The 27,016-nt window shown below is 39.3% G+C and overlaps 1 protein-coding gene across 5 annotated transcripts in view; it reads left to right on the top strand.

The window, feature by feature from the left end:
* Positions 1–8,286, top strand: part of LOC124788337 (complexin) — a 723,750-nt gene extending 715,464 nt beyond the window's left edge. For all 5 annotated transcript variants that reach the window (XM_047255595.1, XM_047255594.1, XM_047255593.1 and 2 more), the window contains exon 4: positions 2,906–8,286. In XM_047255595.1, the coding sequence (XP_047111551.1) occupies positions 2,906–2,979 (74 nt within the window). In that variant the 3' untranslated portion in view covers positions 2,980–8,286. The remainder of the gene's footprint in view (positions 1–2,905) is intronic.
* Positions 8,287–27,016: the final 18,730 nt, after the last annotated feature.

Here is a 27,016-nt window from a genome sequence, read left to right as displayed (position 1 = left end):
TACGTGTCAGTTACTGAACACTGCATATCTAAAACGAACTCTGATTCTTTCGACGTTCCCAGACCTACACTAACGAGAAAAGAATCCCAGCACCAAGAAATAATTAATGTAGACTAATGAAATTTCTGTAATACATTTGTCTAGGTGCTATACACAAGCTATTACGGCTTAAATATCACAGATCAATGTAAGCGAGGGATAAGCGATTGCAAATGTGAAATACTGGTACATTAATAACCGAGGCAACCGCGAGATACTTGGATGAAAGCATGTAAACGTGCATGCATTGTGTTGTACAGGTGCTGGATATCAGTCTGTGGGATGGAGTTCCATGACGATTGCACTTGATCGCTCAATTGAGAGACGGTTAATGCTGGTTGTGGATGACGCTGGAGTTGTCGTCCAATGATGTTCCATGCGTGCTCAATTGCAGACAGATCTGGTGATCGAGCAGGCAACATGTCGGCACTCTGTAGAGCATGTCGAACTACAACAGCGTATGTGGGCGAGTGTTATCCTTTTGGTAAAACACCCTCTGGAATGCTGTTCATGAATGGCAGCACAACAGGTCGAATCACCAGACTGATGTACACATTTGCAGGCAGGGTGCCTCGGATTACCACATAAGTGCTCCTGCTGTCATACCAAATCGCACGCCAGACCATTAACTTCAAGTGTAGATCCATTGTGTCTAGGCTGCAGACTGTTTGGTTGCAGGCACCCACCTGGCCTCCTTCTAACCTACACACAGCCATCACCGACACCGGGGCACAATCAGCTTCCATCAGAAAACGCAACAGACCTCCACTCTGCCGTCCAATGAGCTCTCGCTTGACACTATTGACGTCACGAATGGCGGTGGTTTGGGGTCAGTGGAATGTTCAATACATGGAATCTGGCTCAGAGATGTCCTTGAAGTAACCGATTTGTAACAATTCGTTGTGTCACTGTAGTGCCATCTGCTGCTGAGATTGCTGCTGCAGATGCACTACGATGCACAAAAGCCATACGACGAACACGATGGTCTTCCCCTCGGTAGTACCACATGACCGTCCAGAGCCCAGTGTTCTTGTGACCGTACATTCTTGTGACCACTGATGCCAGCAATTATTTATAGTGGCTAAATTCCTGCCACGTCTTTCTGCAATATCACGGAAGGAATACCCATTTTCTCGCAGCCGCATTACACGACCTCGTTCAAACTCAGTGAGCTGTTGATAACGGCGTCTTCGTCGGCTTAAAGGCATTCTAGAATAACATCAGCTCTCGGAAGTTATTTTATTGATGTTTTTGCTTTAAATGCGAACATTTTTAGGTTAGGCTTTACCGTGACTGTTACTGACATTAAATGAAACAACAAGTTCACTGTTACCAGTCACCGTTTTATTTATTTCCACGACGCGTTTCGAAGGTGTGTTACGACAACAAAAGGAACCTGTGACCACTGAAGGCAGTGCCACAAGTTCCTCCAAAAATCGTAACTCAACACACACATAAATGTAACGCTTACTAATGTAAATCCACCCGATGATGGAGGTTTAAACCTTCGAAACGCGTCGTGGAAATAAACAGAACGGTGACTGGTAACAGTGAACTTGTTGTTTCATTTAATTGATGTTTTTGGTCTCAGCCTAACAACGTAATTTATACGTTTTCTAGTTATTTTTCAACATAGTGCCCCTTAAAGTCATGGATTTCATTCCACGCTCTTTCAGAGAGCAGAGAACATCCGAAAGGTACGATTCTAGAAGATCTGCAATATATCCAACTACAGCTACCATAACTTCACCATTGAGCTCAAACCAGTTTACTGCCAGATGTTTTGATCTGATAATAAGCTCATCCGATAGAATATTAGCCACCCATTTCGTTAACACATGCTTCAACTTGTTAGATTTTATGTTATGAAATTGCTAAGCTGTTCTCCCATAATTGTTTATATGTGACTTCTATCATGCCACAATAACGACTTCTGAAATTGCAGTACTTGAACGATGCCCAACTCGTTACACAAATGTGCGATCGACACGTGTACATATATGGAACCGTCTTGCTCCCCTTCCGTGTAATACTGTGAGTATTTATCGAATGCTGACCCAGACAAAATAATTTCGTAATATGTAGAAGGACATTTCGACGAAGTTTCCCTTTATTTTAAGCAGCGTACTTCGTTAATTTACCGCTAGAAAATAGAGTACCTTTAGTTTGCAACCAATGTTGCCGATCCCTTCAGTCGGTCATACAAATTTATACAATTACATCCTGGTTTCAATGTTAAACTACATCCTTATCGTACTCTATCGACATGCAGACTGGGTATAAAAGGGCAGCTTTTCTAATCCCTTGTAATTTATTTTTACCCAGGTCCTCCCCAGGTAGTAGTTGCTGAAACAAAAACTTTATGCAGTACTGTAAAATTTGTTTATATTTTGCATTATAATGTTTGGGAAAGCAATAGTCAGAGGCAATTCGTGAGAAACGATATCTGTATTACGTTTTATAAGCGTTAATGTTACCTCTCAGCTTGTGTGTGTGTGTGCCAGAAGGTGACTAGCGCTTGAAAATCATTGCTGTAATAATAATGTGCTCGTTTTAAGGAAGACTGCCAGTTTATTAACGTAGAATTGCACAACTGTTAGTAGTTTTAGCCTTATCACTACATTTTTTGCGCTTACGAATAAATAAAAGTCAGTACTTCAAATTTTCCAAGACATTTTAGTTAAATCATCTTAGTGTTTTACGCACAGTAGTAACTTCACTCAGTAAACAATAAGCCAGAAATGTTACATTATTATTGCTTCCCAATTGGCTGCTAACCAGCAATGCTTCTGTTACTGTATTTAAAGAAAATTAAGTGAGTAATATTCCACTGTTCTAAATATGCCACTGTTTTCATTTTTTGCAGAGCTGAAGAACACGATAGAATCTCAGGTGAATGAAATCAAGTCCCAAATTGAAAGTAAATGCGTCTTGCAGTGAGAAATCACTGGCATATAAAATTACATCAACTTTAGTGGTTCTAAAAAAAGGTCATCAACAAGAGGCGACCAGATTAACAACATTAGCTTATGTGGTTCCAAAAATTGCTAAGAGCAGGAAGGACACAATATATGCAAGATGAAACCTGTTCTTGATAAACTCAATAACTTGGTTTTTTAAACAAAAATAAACCACACGTAAGTTGATATAACAAGAGACTGCGATATTTGTAGTGACCAATCTACAATAATAAATATTGTTAAGGATATTCAAGTAAGGGCAACATACCATGAATTAATAAATAATCATGCTTGCCATGCTGTTAGAGTTTTGTAGAGTTAATAATATTACTGAACACCTAGAATGTAAGTCAAAGTTTAAATCAGAAATTTTTATTATGAACGAGTCAAAGAAGAAATAATTTTTTTAATATGTCAGAATGGGTAAATGAATAGATGAGGTGGAGGAGAATAGAGAGTAATGGTAGAATATATGACCATTGATATAAAATTCGCAAGTCCTTTACCAATTTCATGCACGTGAAAAATAATTGCTGCTCACTGAATCGTTAATAACTGTAGCTGCCTAGAAAATTTGTGTTTAATCTGTTTCATTTCGAATATTATGATCCACATAAAGTTAATGATTTAAATATCTAAGAAGACAGGACAACAAATAAGAGAATAAGGAGTCATCTCAAGAAAGACTGAGGAGCACTGCAGTAAGTTATTACTTATCTTCTGACACCATGGAGAATTATCTTCAAAAGATATAAAACTAAAAGATTTGTGTTCAAAATGTAGTGCTATGAACTGTACATTTGTATCTAAAATCCTGAATGTAAGTGTGAATGGAGGGAAGTTTTTCTGTGTACTAAATTTTGTACCTTATTATTTGTTTGAATATAAGCGCATGGGAATTTTATACTATATAGATTTTGAAGAAAGTAACTGGCAAAATGACAAAACCATAGATTAAATATACATTAAAGTGTTCTGAAATAATTTACATATATGTTTTCTAGATTTTCTAGAAAATAAATATATTTTGAATCTTGTAACTGTGCAAAAATGTTCAAAAGTTATTAAACTGTTGTATATAATCGTGATATTCCAGTTAATTTCATGTTGTTGTTGCTACTGTTTTATTTGGAAACTGTAGTAAAATTTTTCTATGTAGAAACAACTGTAAACTGAAGTGATAATATGTTCCTCCCTGAGAAAGATATGTTTGTAAGCATCAGTCAGTCTGCTCAAAAGCAGTACATCTGGCCCATGGCTGTTTGGTACTCATCCAAATTCCGTTAGTTTTGTTCCTAACAAGCACATTCCTTACAAAAGAAAGGTTCCTTGTGCTCAGTCAGTGTAAAGTATCATTTGTTTCAACATCGTTTCGAAAAAAGTGAGTAACAGAAATATGATTGCATTTCTGTAACTCAGAAATTTTATATAGTGTATTTTCTCTTTGTAAAGAAATGTCTCACATACTGTATATGTATTTCTTAAAAATTGGTTGCTGCCAGATTGACTTAATATGTTTACAATTCTCTCTCAATTTCTGCTAAACCTTCTTTTAATCATAATATGACTTTTTTTCCTATGAGGATAAATGATATGCCTCTCTTCAGAATTTTTTATTCCAGTGCTCATAATAAAAAAGTTACTGGAATCAATTCTTCTGATAGGGTTCTGTCTGTATGAAATATTCACAAACACACTGTCTGTGGAATGTGTAGTTGTTGTGATCCTTCTATTGATGTGCTCTCTCCTTTCTCTTCTTCCTCATCCATTGTTATCTCTTGCCACCCATCCTAGTAAGCTTCTATAACTGCAATATTTTAGAACTGTATGATCAATATGAAGGCTTATATAGTAGTGCATCTGTAAGACACAATTTCATTAGGTATATTTATTATTGGACTTTGCTCTATTGCATATTGCTTGTCTCTTGTTGACCAACTTTACGCAAAAATGTACTTAATGTTGATAAACTAACTGTAGCCAAGGGAATTCATAGTAAAGCTATATATTTAAGCTGTACAAGTAATATGAGATTTTTTAAATGTTTTACAAAGGATATGTTCAGTTTTAGCTGATAAATTACAAATGGAAATGTTTGTTTTTATTTCAAGTCTTATCTTCTTGCTCATAGTTGTAACAATTCGTTCTAATCCAAAAGGTCATTCAGCCAGTGGAATATATGCAAAAAAGACAAACATTTTCAGCAGTATATTTTTATAACTAGACAGTCTATGTAGTTGACTCCTGAATTGTGCATTTCATATTGAAGTTAGCTTTATGTTAATATAATATGTACTCAGTGATAAGGCAGAAAAAATTATAGAATGAAGATATCAGTCCAAGTTTTCATCTGTAGAGTTCCCTTAATGTTATTCTACATAATAAAGCAAATCAGAAACATACCTAAAACATTCATTTTAAACTGTGGTTTCTCTAAGTAAATATCTGATAAAATAAATGAACTAAAATGTAAAAGATAAACTTTTAATAAACTTACATCATATGACCCTTAAAATTTTTCCTGTGCTGTTATTTACTGTATTGTAGATTTGTAATTCAATAACGACCTGGAAACTGAAACATCACAATGTGAGCAACCTATTATTTGAACTCTGATACACAGTTTCTTCGTGACCCAAAGACCAGCAGTTTTGAAGGTGAAATAGCATTCAAGTTCTTCATTAGTGACATGTATGAAAAATGTGTATCACCTCCTATAAAGGTGGTCAGTATTACATTTTATTCCAGGAGTACTATTGTAGATGAATGTATATTGTCCATTTAAAGATGTTTGATAATATAATTTCCTGAGTTGATACAGGGCTGTAAAATCTGTGATTTAATAACCTCCAATGTCAGCCACAGGACATTTTTATCCAGCAGGTTTCTTAATGCATTTGACTGAGCTCAAAATATGTTCTAGAACCAATGTACCAAATTTTCTCAGACATTCATTGATAGTCATAGTTGTGGCATATGTATGCTTTTGGTGTAGAGGTAAAAGATATTCTAATTAATTTATCAAGCGAAGATGCTGCTATAATAAAACAATAGTGACTGTCACCATGATATGTCAGCTAGTGTGTACATTTGAACTTACTTGTTTGTGCAGATTTTAGTGAGCAGGGAATAAAGCCCTAAGAATGTGTGGCCCATTGAAATATTCTGTAGATGTTATCACCTAAGTAGACATTAGCATGGAATTTGGGTGAAATCGATTAACCATGGACAGTGACCAAACAAATGAAATAGACATAATAAGACATTATGTGACGAAAACATTATCCAGCCATTCGATTCACACACTATTATTGAAGCAAAGGTAATTCTTCTGGGCTCTTTTTCTTTCATTAATGCTCTTGTACGATATTTACTCACATTGGAACAATTGTACACTCACTTCAATAAACGATTTCCATTTTCGTCATAAGTTAGTATTTGGTAAACCTAGTATCATTCCCTTTCTTAACCACCAAAAGCTGTAAAAGATAAAAAAACAGATTATTCAACAACAGCTGAGGTAAACATATAATAAGTTTCAAATATAAATTACTGTTATTTAGTTGATCTCACCTCAGTTTTGTGCTTCTCTCTCAAGAGGTGTGTACTATCATAACAAAAACTGTATTTCACTGAAGGTGTGATTCAGCTATTTTATTATGTAGCAACTAACATAAGAAACAACACATTAAATTTTCATTTATAGCAGCCTGCATATTTTATCTATCCATTCAATAAAGAACTATGACAGCTATCACAAACCATTTACTTCGTTTTCAGTCTCATAATGGCTTGTTATGAACACGAAAAAAGGGAGGACAAGTACATGAAACCATGTTTTACTTAAATTTCTTGTTCTTTCTGTTTCTACCAAAAGCATTCAGAAACTTGTTACTTACACCTTTTGACTGTAATACGAAGACCTGTAGCCGAAATTGATTATATTTCTGATTTTATGGGTAACCTTTTCTCTCAAAATATATAAAAATGCTTTCATCGCTATTATTTGACAATCAAATTAAAACATAGACGTCTTCAGTACTATGTTAAATGTTGCACTGGTTGTGGTATAATAGAAACATTAAATATTATGACTGTGCATTTATACAGTAGTTAAATTTCAGTAAAACATGTACAAAATACCACGACTACAAACGTCACCATGAAAGAACTTTCCCCAAAAAGCCTTAACACAGTTAATTGTTGTAGTTTAATATTACAAATATGTGTCATTAAATTCTTAGACTGAATTCAACATAGATGTAAGGAAAAGAAATAATATACAATCCACAGCAATGTGGTACAATTGTGATAGAAATAATTGTTATTTATTGTTTTGTAAGTATCCCTCCAAGAATTACTATTGTGCACTTCTTGACGATGTTTATGTGTATGATGCCTTTGTTAAAAGTTATTGTTGCACACTCTGTATATTGTGTAGAGAAAACTGAGACCTAGTCACATATTTAGAAGAAAAGTTGTTACACTTGTATTTCCAGTGTTCAGTTTTACTGCAAATATTAAAACAAAAAAGTGTGAACCACCCTTTTATAGGATTAAAGCACTATTCGTAATACACAACATTATTTATAACTGTTAACTGTAAATTTTTATTTATTCCTTGCCAATCTTTCTGTACATGTAGTTTTCTTTAGTTTTTTTTTCTACTTACAATCAAACAGTTTTCTTTTTTAGCTACAACTGCTTCTTGCTTCCTTCCAGATTTAGTCAAGTTAAGTGCTAATTTTATATAACCAAACTTTGGAGTTTATTATTAATGAAAATGTAGTTACTAAACTATTGAGTTCTCCTGAACCTTGATTCTGAAATAATTTGAGACAAATTTTTTATGTTTCCTCAACAAGGGCAGTTTACGAGTAAATGATGGTTCAATGATTTCTGAAGTCAAATTTCCAATGCTTGAATGCTGTCCCCTGTATATTTACTTCTAACATAAATTGTTTTATTTGTGTATCTCTAGTACTATTGTCATAATCTAAAGGAATACTTGTAAGATTTCATTTTATTATTTGCCAAATCAATTTTTTTCAACCATCCACCAATTTTCCTGAAACCATGAGACTACCTAAAAACAACGACACGTACATTACAAATTTATAATAATGTTAATGTGTTTGTGATCAAACATGAAAGCTTGACTAGATTGCCGAGGAAGTTGTTAGTTAAACAAGTTATACATAAACATTATACCATAAAGCTCTGAAAAATGTTATACATTTTCTGCCAGCCCTGATAAAATACCTACAATAAAGGACTTTTCGAATTATTTCAGTAAAAGTATATCTGTTAAAAATCTGTTTACTTGTGTAATATTTATTAATGGGGAAAACTTATCTCAAGTAAGTTACTCATATTAAGTCATATATCACCTTTCATTTCATGTTAACTACTGAGTTAAAGTATTTGGACAATTCAGTGCACATCAATTTTTATTTTTTGGATGTGATGTAACATTGTGCTAAATCATATGGTAATGTTCACAACCATGAAATTGAATAAAATAGTTACCCTAGACCCAATATTATTTCTTATTAGACAGCATTATGAACCATGAGCCCTTTCTGTATTGTTCTCATTGTCTTATGAATTACTTTTAATACTTTTTGCCAGTCAGAGGTGGCTAAAATTCTGAGTTTCTCAATATTGCAGTAATGAGTCAAATTTATAGTTACTTCTCTGAGTAGAATGAAGATTTAAAAAAATCAGTGAAAGTTTGTTTTGTGAGGCTAAACGTGACAGCAAGAAAAAATAAAACTTAATGAGTAATTTTGCTATAATTTCATTACAGCATCACAACATCATACCACACTAATGCTGCTGTTCTAAACTTCACCTCCATCCAAGAGCCATGAAGGAAATAAGATACTCTCTTGTTCATAATATATTATAGTAAAGAACATAGACAAAAGAATAAGTATAACATTGACACCATTCATTTACGTATTAAGGACTCTACAGCTCTGGACATTAATTTAGGCAATTAAGACCTTGTCATAATTCGATTTTAAGGAAAAGGTAAAACTGAGCACACTCATTTATGTGAATGTACAACAGTGAGAAGAAATTTTAGGCAAAAGTTGTGTGAAAATTTTCTTATATAATCAACATTTCAGTTATAATGCAGTCTTCATGCGAGAAGCACTGTTTTGAATGTGCATAAATCATTATTTGTTTACAAAACAGTAGTCACTGTTTGACTGGTCATGACAATTATTAAGTATTGGGTTGGACACCGCCATATACCCATTCAGACTAAACATTTCCCTGATATTACCTACATATGTCGCATTATGGCTCTGGACCTGACAGGCAGAAAATAACTGCAAACATATCCAAGTGTCAAAAAAATCACTGCATCAAAATAAAAGCCACAAAAGAAGTAAAAGAAACAGCAATTGCAAATGACAAGTGATAGTAGCCTGAAGTACTACTTAAGCTGATAACCACTGACAAAAATTTGTTGCATACTGATACTTAAGTGTTTGTGAAAGATATACTCCTATAAATGTAGAGTCTGATGCTCCTAATAAAACTACCAAGGCAGATCAATTCAAATGAAAAAAAAGATATGGGTGGTGTCGATTATACAGCTTATCCAATAGCCTGTGTTGATTGGTAACACTACATGATGAAGTATACAACAAATGTGTATCACTTTCCACATATTATTATGCACACATAGCATATGGCACAAACAAAATTACATATTATTTGCCATAAACGTTTTGAACAGTCTCTCGTTTGGGAGGATATATGTGACTACAAGTTTTTGTGTCATACGTCTAACATCAGATACGGTAAAATATGTTGTCATTTTGATGTCTTTTGATTAGTGATGTACTGAAGATGAGCAGTAGACTACTACCTTCGATAGAGATGTATATCCAAGTGAATACACCTTTGGAGGAATGGTACCAGCATTCACCAGGAGAGGTAAGAGAAAAAGTACATGTGGAAAGTGAGAGAAAGAATAAAATCTCTACCTACATTACATGAAAAAAAAACGAACAAAAGATGTCGTATTGCATGACACTAATGTACAGCTGTAAAAGGAGGCAACAGAAAATATTGATACAAATGATCATCAATGAAAGGTAAATCAAATCTGGGAAAATAACAACAGAATCCATCTATAATCTAGCTTGGTTACTTCAGAACACAGCAAAATAGAACTCATTGTTGCTGAATATCAGCGCAAAAAAAAATTCAGAAATTGTCACTGAATTCTAGAGCCGTAACGATATATGCAATGTGACTGCTGCAGTAAGTTCTTACCCTGTCATCCACAGTGTAATAGAAATTCTCTCTCCCCAAATACATCATATGGAATGGCTCTTTTTTACAGAATTATCGCCCTGTCTAAACCATCGGTCCTACAAATATGAAAGTTGGTATAAATACGTATCGCAGACTCTCAATGAGAAGTGATTTTGTAAAACTCATAAGTGGCCAAAGTGGATATTAATATAATAACAAAAAACTTTTAAGAGCAAATGCATTACATAATGTGGGCCTCCTATGAGAAAGAATTTTGCCAACTTACACCCTTTAGCAGTTGAAATGAATGTCAAAAATTCCCTTTTGCGCTCGCTTCTCATACAACTAATAGATAATGTGGACTCCATTGCTCTCCCTTAGTGGAAAATAATGTAAACAGCTAGTAATGGAACAAGAGTAGCCAGTATCTAAAAGAGTAAAGAACATTGTTTACAAACAATTATTGTTAAAATCTAACATTCAATTTTATATTTACATGTTGATCTCAGGTACTAAAGGAGAGTGTTTTGTGTTTGTGTTTCCGTCTGATTCAACACAAGCTATTCGATCCTCTTCTTCACAGTCCGAAGACTAACCATCAGATGCAGTGGGTAAGTAGGTGGGAGATGTGGAGCGCTTAGTAGATGAAATGTTCAATAAATGACAATATGAAATTCTCTAATTTTTGCATTTGTGCTTCGTATACGCCTCGCCACAAACACATACTCCTTTCCTCATTGTCTATTCTTGTCACCCGAGCATTGAATTCCAATAAAAGAAGTGACTATATTCCCTCACCATTCTTTAACATCCATTGTGAAGCACATCTAGTTTTAAATAAGGTCAGCTAGTACCATCATTTCGCGTAGGTGTCTCAGGTTCATACGGAAGGTGCTTGGCTGCAGTGGGGCAAAGCAGGACTATTCTTCTGTGGTGGATGTGAAGTGTTGGCTATGCATGAGTATGAGTCAGGGAAGGTACAGGCTCTCATCACACTCGATTTCGTCAGCAGCATCACACAGATTCTTGCCTGGATTGCCACATCAAACAAAGTCAGCCATAGATGATTGTACAGTGAACATACACTACTGGCCATTAAAATTGCTACGCCACGAATGTGACGTGCTACAGACGCGAAATTTAACCGACAGGAAGAAGATGCTGTGATATGCAAATGATTAGTTTTTCAGAGCATTCACACAAGGTTGGCGCCGGTGGCACCTACGACGTGCTGACAAAGGAAAGTTTCCAACCGATTTCTCATACACAAACAGCAGTTGACCGGTGTTGCCTGGTGAAACGTTGTGATGCCTCATGTAAGGAGGAGAAATGCGTACCATCACATTTCCGACTTTGATAAAGGTCGAATTGTAGCCTATCGCGATTGCGGTTTGTCGTATCGCGCCATTGCTGCTCGCGTTGGTCGAGATCAAATGGCTCTGAGCACTATGGGACTTAACACCTATGGTCATCAGTCCCCTAGAACTTAGAACTACTTAAACCTAACTAACCTAAGGACAGCACACAACACCCAGCCATCACGAGGCAGAGAAATTCCCTAACCCCGCCGGGAATCGAACCCGGGAACCCGGGCGTGGGAAGCGAGAACGCTACCGTACGACCACGAGATGCGGGCGTTGGTCGAGATCCAATGACTGTTACCAGAATATGGAATCTGTGGGTTCAGGAGGGTAATACGGAACGCCGTGCAGGATCCCAACGGCCTCGTGTCACTAGCAGTCGAGATGACAGGCATCTTACCCGCATGGCTATAACGGATCGTGCAGCCACGTCTCGATCTCTGAGTCAACAGATAGGGACGTTGGCAAGACAACAACCACCTGCACGAGCAGTTCGACGACATTTGCAGCAACATGGACTATCAGCTCTGAGACCATGGCTGTGGTTACCCTTGACGCCGCATCACAGACAGGAGAGCCTGCGATGGTGTATTCAACGACGAACCTGGGCGCACGAATGGCAAAACGTCATTTTTCGGATGAATCCAGGTTCTGTTTACAGCATCATGATGGTCGCATCCATGTTTGGCGACATCGCGGTGAACGCACATTGGAAGCGTGTATTCGTCATAGCCATACTGGCGTATCACCCAGCGCGATGGTATGGGGTGCCATTGGTTACACGTCTGGGTCACCTCTTGTTCGCATTGACGACACTTTGAACAGTGCGTTACGTTTCAGATGTGTTACGACCCGTGGCTCTACCCTTCATTCAGTCCCTGAGAAACCCTACATTTCAGCAGGATAATGCACGACCGCATGATGCAGGTCCTGTACGGGCCTTACTGGATACGGAAAATGTTCGCATGCTGCCCTGGCCAGCACGTTCTCCAGATCTCTCACCAATTGAAAACATCTGGTCAATGGTGGCCGAGCAACTGGCTCGTCACAATACGCCAGTCACTACTCTTCATGAACTGTGGTATCGTGTTGAAGCTGCTTGGGCAGCTGTATCTATACACGCCATCCAAGCTCTGTTTGACTCAATGCCCAGGCGTATCAAGGCCGTTATTACGGTCAGAGGTGGTTGTTCTGGGTACTGATTTCTCAGGATCTATGCACCCAAACTGCGTGAAAATGTAATCGCATGTCAGTTGTAGTATAATATATTTGTCCAATGAATACCCGTTTATCATCTGCATTTCTTCTTGGTGTAGCAATTTTAATGACCAGTAGTGTAGATGAAATTAGAATTAAAGTCGCATCTAAAGTCTCAGATGGATCCATTATAACTTGAATAAAATATCATCATAATCACCCTCATCGTTTGCTATCAAGTACAGCCCTTTTTGCGTCTTGAGCTCCTTGCAGACGACCTATGTTTTCAGCAAGACAATGCCCCACACTACCACTTCGAAACTGCGTCAGAATGATTTAAGGACTGCTCAAGAGACATGAGGATACTTATGACACTGCACGACACCTACCTCCAGTCCTTGTGAATATATCTAGGACGATATCAAGTATGATGAGTGCCTTTTTACCCAACTGTTATCAATTTACGTGCGCTATGGGCGGTGGTTCACAAATCAGGCTGGCTCCGCCACACTATCAGTGTCTCGTGGAGTCCATGCCCTGATACATGGCCACTGTCGCTAGTCCGAAAAATGGGTGTTATATGCTGTGAAGTAGATGTTTTTAATTCAGTTGCTCATGAATGAACATCAAGGGACAGGGTGATTACAATTAAACTTTCAAACCGCTGTAGAAATAACACCACTGGTCAGAATGACGTCAAATTGCAACGTAATATTATCGCAGAAGGGGGAAAACGTACGTCAGAAGAAAAATAAATGGTGATGGTGTTAGGACAGCAACCAGCCACAAATTTACTTTCAGTTCCTTTATTCAAAGGGTACCGTTACCTGTTTCGAATCGTTGTGATTCATTCTCAGACGGTTTACACGTTTTCTTTATGACATGTGGTGTGTATTTTACAGATTAATTGTCGTGAAACGTCGGTTTGGAGTGTTTGTTTTCTTAACATTCGTCCAACAGATGTAAACACATTCCCACTGCATTCTTATTGTTGCACACGTAAATGTATCAAAACATGTGGTGCGTGGTAGAAATCTTCTCAGTGACAAATCTAAAGTGTTCAGTGAGAATAATTTACGTGTGCAACTGTCGTCTCGGCAAATGAGAGCGTATGTAGTCAGTGAACCATCGCTAGCAAAGTCGGCTGTACAACTGGGGCGAGTGCTAGGGAGTCTCTCTAGACCTGCCGTGTGGCGGCGCTCGGTCTGCAATCACTGATAGTGGCGACACGCGGGTCCGACGTATACTAACGGACCGCGGCCGATTTAAAGGCTACCACATAGCAAGTGTGGTGTCTGGCGGTGACACCACACTAACACCATCAACATTTGTCTTCAAACAACAGCGACGGTCTCCATCATGTCATTATATGACAAAATTGCAGAAAAGTAATTAGTTACAAAATGTAGTAATAGATGGCGCTGTAAGCATCATAGTTTAATAGTGGTAAACTGCAAATGATAAATAAATCATACAAAAATGCCTAAGGTGTAGGTTTGACGTTAAACAAACTGTACATGGGTATACAGGTGTGACATTGTTAGTTACGTAAGCCCATCCACCACGGCGAGGTCATATCACATCGGATGGGAAAAATCGGTTTTTAATGGCCCTGAGGCCAAAAACCGCATAAAAATCATCAATCAAAATCAAATCGATTATTAATTTCCGTGTGACTGGCGAAAAACATATATAACATCCTGTCCACCATTTTCTGCAACAAGTTGAAATCGAGGAACAGCATGTTCCACAACTGATCGAAGTGTTTCCGGGCTCACGTTCAGAATGTGTTGTGCAATGTGTGCCTTCAATGCAACTAAGTTTGCAACCGGAACAACATCTATCAGATAGCCCCACAGCCAGAAGCCACACGGATTGAGATCAGGTGATCGGGACGGCAAGGCTGTAGGGAAATGGCGGCTTATAATTCTGGCATTTCCGAAATGGGGCTTCAGCAGCTGCGTAACTGGATTTGCAATGTGCGGAGGTGCGCCACCCTGCATAAAAATGATCCCAACCACACATCCACGCTGTTGGAGAGCTGGAATGATGTGCTTGCGAAAAAGACACTGATAGCACTTACCAGTGACGGTACAGGGAAAAGTACTGGAAGCACCCGTCTCTTCGAAAAAATTTGATACTATGATAAGTGATGACGTAAACTCGCACCGCATAGTGACCTTTTCAGGATGAATTTGTATTGGTTGCCCTATTCGACAATTCTGTGTATTGACATATCATATCAGATAGAAGTGGGCTTCGTCTGTCCACAAAACCTTCCATGGCCAATCACTGTACACTTCCATGCGAGCAAGAAATTCTAAAGCAAAGGTCGCTCTTGCTGGCAGGTCGACAGGAAGCAACTCGTGCACATGGATAATTTTGAATTGATAGCAAAGTTTACGCACCATGCTCAGAGTATCTCCAATGTTCCGGCAATTCTCAGTGCATTACACGCTTGCACCTCACAGCTCGTTTCCTTCTGCATTGCTGTGGCCATTGTTTCCAGTGTCGAAACAATTCGTTTTCTCCCTCTACCAGGTTGCACACCAACAGAACCCGTCTTTCCGAATTTTCGAATAATTTTCTCCAGACCCACGGCAGTCATCGGACAAACGCCTTTTTCTAACCCTTCAGTGTCCAGAACTTCTGCAGAGTGACGTGTACAGTGTCATTATTCTTGTAATACAGCTTTACAAGCAGAGCGCGATTCTGCATTGAGATAGTAATGGCGAACGTCGCAGACGCGGAAGGAGAAAAATCCATGTATCCAGCGTGTTGATACCAACTTCAGTGGGTCGTGCGCATGACAGGTGTTTTCATTTACTCATTCTGACACATACAGCGCCATCTATTGATCAATTTTCACACTATATTTCTTCTTCTGGCATACGCTTTCCCCCTTCTCCGATAATATTCAGTTGCAATTTGACGTCATTCTGAGCAGTGGCGTTTATTTCTACAGCGTTTTGAAAGTTTAACTTTAATCATAGTGACCCTGCATAATATGTTACGAATTAAGTAAAAGAAATATAATTCAGTTCAAGCATGTCATATGGGAAGGCGCCTCAATAAAATACTTACAACAGTACTACTGCCAAAACATCGTTAACTTTTTGCAAACAAAAGAAGTTTTTCACATCATCGAGGTACAATATGTAAAGGTTAACTATAGATAAAATATTTTGTAAGCTCTCTTGATGATCCGGGTATCTGACATATTCTCTGTCAAAGGTGTGACACACTAAAGGATGTTGATTGTGAACTTGTAATTGTCGTCAGAATCCGGAATTTGTCATATTTTCTGTGAAATGTGTGACACACTAAATGGTGGTGATTGTGAATTTGTAATTTTGGCCACACAGCATTTCCTTTACTGTCGAATGAGTTACGTCACCCAAACTAAAAACAAATCGTCGATTTGCAGATCAAACAAAAAGGAAAAAGACATCACAAACTTCAGAAACCAACGAGCACCTAAGGTTGTTGGTTGTGGTAACAATGTTCTCACATCTGTATTTTCTATCGTGAAGTGCACACACAGTCCATTCTCAAGGTGCACTCACAAATGAACAACTGCTGGGTGTCGTTCACGGACAGGAAGTGATAAAATCCGACACACTGCTTCATTCATGTACCGCACTAGCTGATATTAGTCGATTTCATCAATAGCTCCGGTTGAATTTAACATTCCAAAAACTGCCATATCGCTTTCCTTTGTTGATATATTTGCACATATAATTGATCGATTTCACTGAATTTCAATACTCGACACTGATATGTGCTTTGTAACTTTTCGAGAGTAACGGTGAGTACGGTACAACTAGACGGAAAAACCATAAATATTATGTATCGAAAAGCACGTAAATAAACACATAACAAAACCAAACACTTTTTGCTTTCCGTGGCAATACAACACATGCTGGGTCCAGCCAGTAAATCAGCAGGTTAGGCAATCTGACAATCTCTTGAGAAAGTGGGAATTTTTAGTTCACCCTGCATCGAAAACTTTGAACGAACTACAAATTAACACTTGTTTATTAGCTGATAACCAGTGAAGTACATATGATGATAAAGAAAAACCACAAACCGCTGTGCCCAAGTTGAGTCGATTGTGCCAAGAATATAATATGACGATATTTAATCATAAAACAGAAATAATGGGACTGCAGCATCATCACAACAACTCCTTGTGCATATTGCTGAGCACCGTGACCACACGAACCAAGAGTCGCCGGCCTATATGGATACCAAATATTCTTGGCACCTGTTGAGGAAGCAGACTAGAGGTCTTCTCGATTTGATTTATTCACCCGCTCGCTGCCCTGACCCTCTCTCTCGTATCATCGATCTTTCGTTCCACGATTATTTTTTCGAAGCTTTCATCTCTTCTCACAATGTGGCCAAAGTACTGGAGAAGAAAGACGCCTGATAATATTACTTAGCTTAATACTGGACACATTTTATGCGCAGCGTTCTGCGCCAGCAGCGAAGTTCAAATATGTCAGTACACTGCCAGTTTCTGACATTGGTAGCACATGTTTCGCAACCATAAGAAAGATGGAACAAGCCGGATATTTGCACTGTTCATTATCGCTCTGTTCTCCCAGATTTTTGTTAGCTGCTTCGTAGCCACTTGCCCTAGCTTCATCCTTCTCATGTCATCTTCACAACTTCTCGTGCAGCAGATGATAGATCCAAGACAGATAAATAAATCCATAATTTCTTAACTCTTTGATCGACCTGTGAATTGGACCTGTGCTCCTCGATCATGAGTTTGGATTTACTGAGACTGATGTCTACTCCAAGTGATACACTAACAACCCTAATTTTTGTCAGTAGCTCAGCAGATATCATCATAATCACCATCATTCTTTGCTATCAAGTACAGCCGTTTGTTCATCTTGAGCACCCTGCAGTGGACCTGTACTTTCAACAAGACAATGCATCACTCCACTGCGTCAGAATGGTTTAAAGACTACTCAAAGGACATGAGGATACTTGAATGACATTGCATGACACCCAGCCTCAGTCCTAGTGAACCCACTTGGACCGATATTGAGCGAGATGGGTGCACCTGCTCGCTAGAAGTACAGAGTCACCAGCAAAGCACAAATTGTTAATAGTTCTTCCACCAATTGAGAGGACTTTTGTCCAACCCATCAAGAGCTTTCCTAATGACATGTGCGGTATACATGTTGTACAGTTGGAGGGTAGTACAAAGTCTTTTCTTATTCCTTTAGATACAGTGATGAAATCAGATGTGCTAGAACTTCTCTTCACAACTTCAAGGTGATTACTGCATTGGCTTCCTGGTCAGTTATCATTCTTTCATGTGTGGTGGAACACCAGTCTCTGCAAGCACCTGCCACAACTTTTCTCCAAATATCACAGTCAAAGGCTTTCCTATAGTCAAGGAAGCAGGTGAAAACGGGAGCGCAGAACATGGCAGCTACATCTAAATGTATAAAAATGTGGATTAATGCAGATCAGCACCAAAAAGAATGCCGTAATGTTCAAATACAGCGTGCTGCTTGACACGGTCACGTCGATTGAATATCTAGCCATAACGTTGTGAACTGACATGAAATGGAACGAGTACGTAGGAAAGGTGAATGGTCTGCTTCGGTTTGTCGGCAGTATTTTAGGAATGTGTGGTTCATCGCATATACGAGGGTTGTCCAGAAAGTAAGTTCCGATCGGTCGTGAAATGGAAACCATAGTGAAATCTACATAGTCGCCGCTCCAACTTCGAGTTTTGTCGTAGTGTTGAATTTTCCAATATCCTCGTCATAGAAAGCAGCCGCCTGTGCTTTTGGCCAGTTATCTGCACTGGTCTGCAGCTCGTTGTCTGTGGAAAAATTTTGTCTTCATAGCTAGTGGTTCTTGTGAGCAGAGATGAGACTCAGGGGGAGCCAATTACGGACAGTATTGTGGGTGATCAAACACTTCTCATCGGAAACGCTGCAGGAGCGTCTTCATTGCCCCTGCAGTGTGCGGCCGCGAATTGGCATGAAGAAGGAACTGCTCGACAACTGTGTTATGTGGGCTGCATGACACAGGCAAAATCTCTAACCAGGCCCTCATACTTGGCAGGAGACGCTATTCCCTATGCATCTTTACGTGCTCACTGTTCACTCAAAAGTGAAAAGAGCGACGCGACACAATCGACGGGCATACTAGATACACTGCCCAACACATCTGTGCAAAGCTTTACCGGATTTTCCCATTGATTTCCATTTCGCGACCGATCAGAACTTAATTTCTGGACAACCCTCGTAGAACACTAGCGTGACCCATTCTTGAGTACTGCTAGAGTGTTTAGGATCCCCACCAAGTCGGGTTAAATGCAGATACCAAAGCAGTTCAGAGGTAGGCCGCTATATTTGTTGCCGAAAGGTTCGATCAACACTGAATTATTGTGAGTATGCTTCGGGAACACAAGCGGGAATCCCAGGAGGGAAGATGACGTTGTCTTTCAAGAAAGCCTTGGATAAAATTTAGAGATCCAGCATTTGAAGCTTACTGCATAACGATGATAGAAATTAGGGCTCTTACGGAGCCATATACGTAGGTGGTTTGCTCTCAGTCTGTTTACGGGCGGAACAGGAAAGGAACGACTAGTGCTAGTACAAGGTACTCTCCGTCATGCTTCATACGGTGGCTTGCGGAGTCATCCACAGAGGAAACAGAGCATCGCATTTATATGAGGCAAGACCAGTCCACGCAGCAGCTAGCTCCATCTTCTCGGCTGACGATCTTTGCAACCATTCGCAACCACCCAATACCAAACAATATTTCAGAGAATTGTTATTAGTTATTTGTCGTATGTTGAGGATCTGTTTACGAGTCCTTTTCCTACGACAACACCTGCTTGTTCTGTGCATATGTGAGGTTGAATTTCAGTGAAAAGAAATCCAAGGTAAGAATTGTCCAATTATGCCGGCCGTTGTGGCCGAGCAGTTCTAGGCGCTTCAGTCCGGAACCGCGTGACTGCTACGATCGCAGGTTCGAATCCTGCCTCGGGCATGGATGTGTGTGATATCCTTAGGTTAGTTAGGTTTAAGTAGTTCTAAGTCTAGGGGGACTGATGACCTCAGATGTTAAGTCCAATAGTGCTGAGAGCCATTTTTGTCCAATTGTAGAACAAGTGACAAGTTTTAACTATCTTGGAAATAATATCCGTACTGTAGAAGTTCTGTAGGGAAAAAACTTCCATAATGCAAATACATTGGGTGTCCCAGAACTGTTGCGACAGACATCAAAGGGTTGTAGAGGGTGCGTTGAGGAACGAATCGAGAACTATAATCCGAGTCCAGAAATATCATCCAACGGCGCTACAGTGCGCTGGTGCCTACCACTAGACCATCCCTTCGGCAGAAAACATGACTTTGGACACTGAAGACCGTACGCGGAACATCTTGCAATGTTATTTGGTATTGAGTTTCCGCGAATGATTGCAACGATATTCAGTGGAGGGGATGGAAATGGTTCAAATGGCTCTAAGCACTATGGACTTAACATCGGAGGTCGTCAGTGCCCAAGACTTAGAACTACTTAAACTAAGGTCATCACACACATTAATGCCCGAGGCAAGATTCGAACCTGTGACCGTAACAGCAGCGAAGTTCTGGACTGAAGCGCCTAGAACCGCTCGGCCACAGTGGCCAGCTGGAGAGGATGGAGCTAGCTGTTCTGTAGACTATGAATGCGATACGCTGTTTCCTCGGTGGATGACTGTTTCGGACAGGAGTTTCCATCTGCAGTTTATAGCGAAAACCACTAAAGGTTTTTTAGAATGTTCCAGGAGTAAAATAACCTGGAAATGGAAATCCATATCCACAATTCTTATCCACAGAGGTAACAGAACATAAAATTCATAGGAGACAAGGCCTCTCTATGCAACAGCTAGCTACATCTCCACTGGCGATCGTGGCAATCAGTCGTCATTACTGAATAACAAATAGGATTGCGAGACATTCTGCCTCGCTCCGCCGGCGTACAGAGTCAAATTTGTCACCAAAGTGGTGGCCTCGCGACAGGCGCCGGTGTCTCTAAATCCGACGTTCTGTAGCGTCGTAGGACGTCGCTCCTGAACACGAATTCCTATCCTCGATCTGTTCCTCAAGACACCCTCTACAATCCCTCAAAGTTTGTCGCAACTTTTTTGGGACACCCTGTATGTGTGGTAGATGACAGACTTGTAGCTTGGCACACTTTTCAGATTTATAGCCTCTAGCGAGCACTGTAACAGAAGTTTAATATATTTTCTTACTCCATTTGTAAATGATGGCATTCAATTTTTATGTGCTGCAGTCTTTTTCTGAAATTAAAAAAAAGAATATTCCGGAGAATTAAGATCTTCTCAAATGTGAAATAATGTTCCAAAGTACAATGTGATCATGTACCTAGGCACAGACATTCGTTCTCTATTTAAAATTGAAAGCGTTCCAATCGAGAAAATCTTGTCAGTACGGTATTTAGTCTTCTAACCTGATACATTATTACCTTATTACACACCAATTATCAATAAGTGAAATCGAACAATGAAAAACAAGTTAGAAATTACGTATATTTTGAAACTGAAGCTATTGGAATCCGACACAAATTTTCATTTTTTAGAAAGGTGAAACTGTTAAGGCATTAACGAAACTCAGTTGATTTATGAAGATCTCACGTTCCATGATAAAAGACCTTTTGTTTCAACGTACAAGATGCTGCACGACCGATTAAATATGCCTTGCAGTCCACACTTTACATAATTGGTTTTAAAATATAGATAATTTTACTTGCCATAAAATTCTGTAATTGAAAATTTACAATATATTCCAAATAGTTAGATATATTACACAGCATTCCAATGTGCAGAACGCGAAATATTTGCAAATGCTGCACAAAATAGAACCTCATATCTAAAAACAACAAAGCTACACAAAATGGTGGAAAGTGCGTATGGCATTCCTTCATGTGGTTCTAAAATCAGTCACTGGACTGAAGTACTGACCAAAAAACATCACGCGTTCCTAGGTACAGCATCCTCTGGGTAAAACACTCAGCCTTACTGTAAAAAGAACTTTACAAAATGAGATGAGGAAAGAAACTAATAATATATTTTGTAAAACAATGGCAGTTTCTGTTCTTCTGTATGGCAGAGAGACCTGCAGGACCAGGCGACAGATGAAGAAGATTCAAGGATCTGAAATGAGATTTGTAAGAACTGTGTGCAAAATTAGAGAAAATAAAAATATAATTATTACGAAAGAGGTAAAAACCAAACCAATAAAACAATATAGATTTAAGTGGAAGGACCATATTAAAGAACATTAGAGCGGCATTTACTACTGTAAGCCACGAATATGTACGACATGACAAATAAGTATTAGAAGACGCAAGAAGGGATAGCATGATTAAGGCTAGAAAAGGTGGCACGTTTAAACCCTGAATGTGAAGACAAAGAAGAAGAACATAGTATCGATGGTGATGAATTAAGTTTCTCAGTGAAACGATTCAGGAAAATGGATTCGAAACGAAGGCTTAGAAGGTAAAGAAATATTTATGCTAATAAAGACTGTATACCAACACACAAAAACTAGCTGCAACAAAAAATATTTTATCAAACAAACAGAATTAACCCATAACGTCTCTTTGCATCGAAAACATAACTTAACTACTTGGGTCTCTAAGATTTGCAATATTTCATTATTTACACTCCATGCCTTAATATCTATCTCTTGTTCAGCGTCAATCAGTTGAGACAAAATACCAGGTAAGTAGTCAAATTCACACTGACGCTAGTACACACAGATTAAAGCTTACGGCCGTATGAAGAGAATGGTGCCAGATTAAAGGTGAATTTTACGAAACCATAAGTTAGAAAAAAGGTAGGGAGCAATGTGATAGTTGTCCGAACTTTAAAAGTCACACAATTCATGACCTTCCAATCTGAAACTCAAAAGTGGCAAATTGACCATAAGGAAAAATCTACGGAAAAGACCGAAGTAACTTGGCAAAAAGCGGGAAAAACAGCATAAGAAAGGTCATTTCAACACAGGCTAAGTTCTCAAAAAGTATCTTAGTCTGCAGTCGTACTGCATCACGTCAGGTGGTTCATGTGAATGCATCTCTCGACACTGATTATACGTCTTTTCATCTGTGACTGTGACCTCAGCAGTTTGGTCCCATAAGACCTTACCACAAGATTCCAAAAAATTACTAATCGAGTAAACAATATAATTACGTACGTTCTCAGATGAAACCGTTGCTTTTACTCTCACAAAATCATTTCTCTTCACTGCTCTTGAACAATAAATGCTATCTGAATAGATCCACCCGCATAAAACCATGGGGCTTGCCGTTAGTGGGGAGGCTTGCGTGCCTCAGTGATACAGATACAGATACCCGTGCCGTAGGTGCAACCGCAACGGAGGGGTATCTGTTGAGAGGCCATGCAAACGCGTGGTTCCTGAAGAGGGGCAGCAGCCTTTTCAGTGGTTGCAGGGCAACAATCTGGGTGATTGACTGATCTAGCCTTGTAACGTCAACCAAAACAGCCTTATTGTGCCGGTAACGCGAACGGCTGAAAGCAAGGGGAAACTACAGCCATAATGTCTCCAAAGGGCATGCAGATTTACTGCATGGTTAAATGATGATGGCTTCCTCTAGGGTAAAGCACTCCGGAGGTATAACAATCCCCCATTTGGATCTCCGGGCGGGGACTACTCAGGAGGACGTCGTAATCAGGAGATACAAAACTGGCGTTCTATGGGCGGGAGCGTGAAATGTCAGATTCCTTAATTGGGCAAGTAGTTAGAAAATTTAAAAAGGGAAATGGACAGGTTAAAGCTAGACATAGTGGCAATTAGTCAAGTTCGATGGCAGGAGGACCAACACTTCTGGTAACATGAATGCATGGTAATAAATACAAAATCAAATAGGAGTAATGCAGGACTAAGTTTAATAATGAATAAAAAAATAGGAACGCAGATAACGTACTACCAACAGCATAGCAAACGCATTATGTAGCCAAGATAGACGCGAAGCCCACGCCTACCACATTAGTGCAAATTTATATGCCAACTAGCTCCACAGAGGATTAGGAGATTGAAGAAATGTAATTAATTAATTTAATAGTCGTAGGGGACAGGAATTCGATAGTAGGAAAAGGAAGAGAAGAAAAAGTACACTACTGGCCATTAAAATTGCTACATCACGAAGATGACATGCTACAGACGCGAAATTTAACCGACAGGAAGAAGATGCTGTGATATACAAATGATTAGCTTTTCAGGTGGCGACACCTACAATGTGCTGACATGAGGAAAGTTTCCAACCGATTTCTCATACACAAACAGCATTTGACCGGTGTTGCCTGGTGAAACGTTGTTGTGACGCCTCATGTAAGGAGGAAAAATGTGTAACATCACGTTTCCGACTTTGATTAAGGTCGGATTGTAGCCTATCGCAACATGGACTATCAGCTCTGAGACCATGGCTGTGGTTACCCTTGACGCTGCATCACAGACAGGAGCGTCTGTGATAGTGTACTCAACGACGAACCTGGGTGCACGAATGGCAAAACGCCATTTTTTCGGATGAATCCAGGTTCTGTTTACAGCATCATGATGGTCGCATCCGAGTTTGGCGACATCACGGTGAACGCACATTGGAAGCGTGTATTCGTCATCGTCATACTGGCGTATCACCCAGCGTGATGGTATGGGGTGCCATTGGTCACACGTCTCGGTCACCTCTTGTTCGAATTGACGGCACTTTGAACAGTGGACGTTCATTTCAGATGTGTTACGACCCGTGGCTCTACCCTTCACTCAGTCCCTGAGAAACCCTACATTTCAGCAGGATAATGCACGACCGCATGTTGCAGGTCCTGTACGGGCCTTTCTGGATACGGAAAATGTTCGCATGCTGCCCTGGCCAGCACGTTCTCCAGATCTCTCACCAATTGAAAACATCTGGTCAATGGTGGCCGAGAACTGGCTCGTCACAATACGCCAGTCACTACTCTTGATGAACTGTAATATTGTGTTGAAGCTGCATGCGCAGCTGTACCTGTACACGCCATTCAAGGTCTGTTTGACTCAATGCCCAGGCGTATCAAGGCCGCTATTACGGCCAGAGGTGGTTGTTCTGGGTACTGATTTCTCAGGATCTATGCACCCAAATTGCGTGAAAATGTAATCACATGTCAGTTATAGTATAATATATTTTTCCAATGAATACCCGTTTATCATCCGTATTTCTCCTTGGTGTAGCAATTTTAATGGCCAGTAGTGTAGTAGCTGGATCTGTACTGGGGGTAAGAAATGAAAGAGGAAGCCGCCTGGTAGAATTTTGCAACAGTGCATTACTTAATCATAGTTAAGCTTGGTTTAATAATCATTAAAGATGTTTGTATACGTGGAAGAGGCCCGGAGACACTGGAAGGTTTCAGATAAATTGTGTAATGGTAAGACAGAAATTTAGGAATCAGATTTTAAATTGTATGACATTTCCAGGACAGATGTGGACTCTGACCACAATCTATTGGTTATGAACTGTAGATTAAAACTAAAGAAACTGTAAAAAGGTAGTACTTTAAGGAGATGAAACCTGGATAAATTGAAAGAACCAGAGGTGGTAGAGAGTTCCAGAGAGAGTATTAGGATATGATTGACAAGAAAAGGGGAAAGAAATACAGTAGAAGAAAATGGGTAGCTTTGAGAGATGAAATAGTGAAGGCAGCAGAGCATCAAGTAGTTAAAAAGACGAGGGCTAGTAGAAATCGTTGGGTAACAGGAGAGACATTGAATTTAATTAAGGAAAGAAGAAATTATGAAAATGCAGTAAATGAAGCAGACAAAAAGGAATACAAACGACTCAAAAGTGAGATCGACAGGAAGTGTAAAATGGCTAACCAGGGATGGCTAGAGGGTAAATGTAAGGATGTAGAAGCATACATCACTAGGGGTAAGATAGATACAGCCTACAGGAAAATTAAAGAGACCTTTGGAGCAAAGAGAAGCACGTGTATGAATATCAAGAGCTCAAATGGAAAACCAACACTAAGCAAAGACGGGATGAAGAAAAGTGGAAGCAGTATATAGTGGGTCTATACAATGGCGACGTACTTGAGTGCAATATTATAGAAATGGAAGAGGACGTAGATGAAGATGAATTGGGAAATATGATACTGTGTGAAGAATTTTACAGAGCACTGATAGACCCAAGACGAAACAAAGCCCTACGAGTAGAAAACAATCCATTAGAACTGCTGATAGCTTTGGGAGAGCCAGGCATGACAAAACTCTTAGATCTGGTAAGAAAGTTGTGTGAGACAGACGAAATACCCTGAGACTTTAAGAAGAATATAATAGTTCCAATCCCAAAGAAAGCCAAGTGATGACAGGTGTGAAAATTACCGAACTATCAGTTTAAAAAGTCACGTTGGTAAAATGCTAGCACGAATTCTTTACAGACGAATGAGAAAACTGGTCGAAGCCGACCTCGGGGAAGATCAGTTTCGATTCCGTAGAAATTTTGGAACACGCTGGCCGATGTGGCCGAGTGGTTCTAGGCGCTTCAGTCTGGAACCGCGCGACCGCTACGGTCGCAGGTTCGAATCCTTCCTCGGGCATGGATGTGTGTGATGTCCTTAGGTTGGTTAGGTTTAAGTAGTTCTAAGTTCTAGGGGACTGATGACCTCAATGTTAAGTCCCATAGTGCTCAGAGCCATTTGAACCATTTAAAACACGCGAGGAAATACTGGCTCTACGAGTTAACTTAGAAAATAGGTTAAGGAAAGGCAAACCTACGTTTCTAGCATTTGTAGCCTTAAATAGTATTCCAGTCAACATCACCAAAAGCTTTCTCTGAAGGTGGCAGAGGTCAAATATAGGGAGCGAAAGGCTATTTACAATTTGTACAGAAACTAGATGGCAGTTAAAAGAGCCGAGGGGCATGAAAGGGAAGCAGTGGTTGGGAAGGGTGTGAGACAGGGTTGTAGCCTATCCCCAATGTTATTTAATCTATATATTGAGCAAGAAGTAAAGAAAAAAAGAAAAATTTGGTGTAGGAATTAGAATCCACGGAGAATAATTAAAAACTTTGAGGTTTGCCTATGACATTGTAATTCAGTCAGAGGCAGCAAAGGACCTGGAAGAGCAGTTGAACGGAATGGACAGTGTG

This window comes from Schistocerca piceifrons, chromosome 3 (assembly GCF_021461385.2).
Source record: "Schistocerca piceifrons isolate TAMUIC-IGC-003096 chromosome 3, iqSchPice1.1, whole genome shotgun sequence".
Classification (NCBI taxonomy): domain Eukaryota; kingdom Metazoa; phylum Arthropoda; class Insecta; order Orthoptera; family Acrididae; genus Schistocerca; species Schistocerca piceifrons.
The sequence above is the reverse complement of the archived record's forward strand: the minus strand, read 5'-3'. Positions and strand labels throughout refer to the sequence as shown.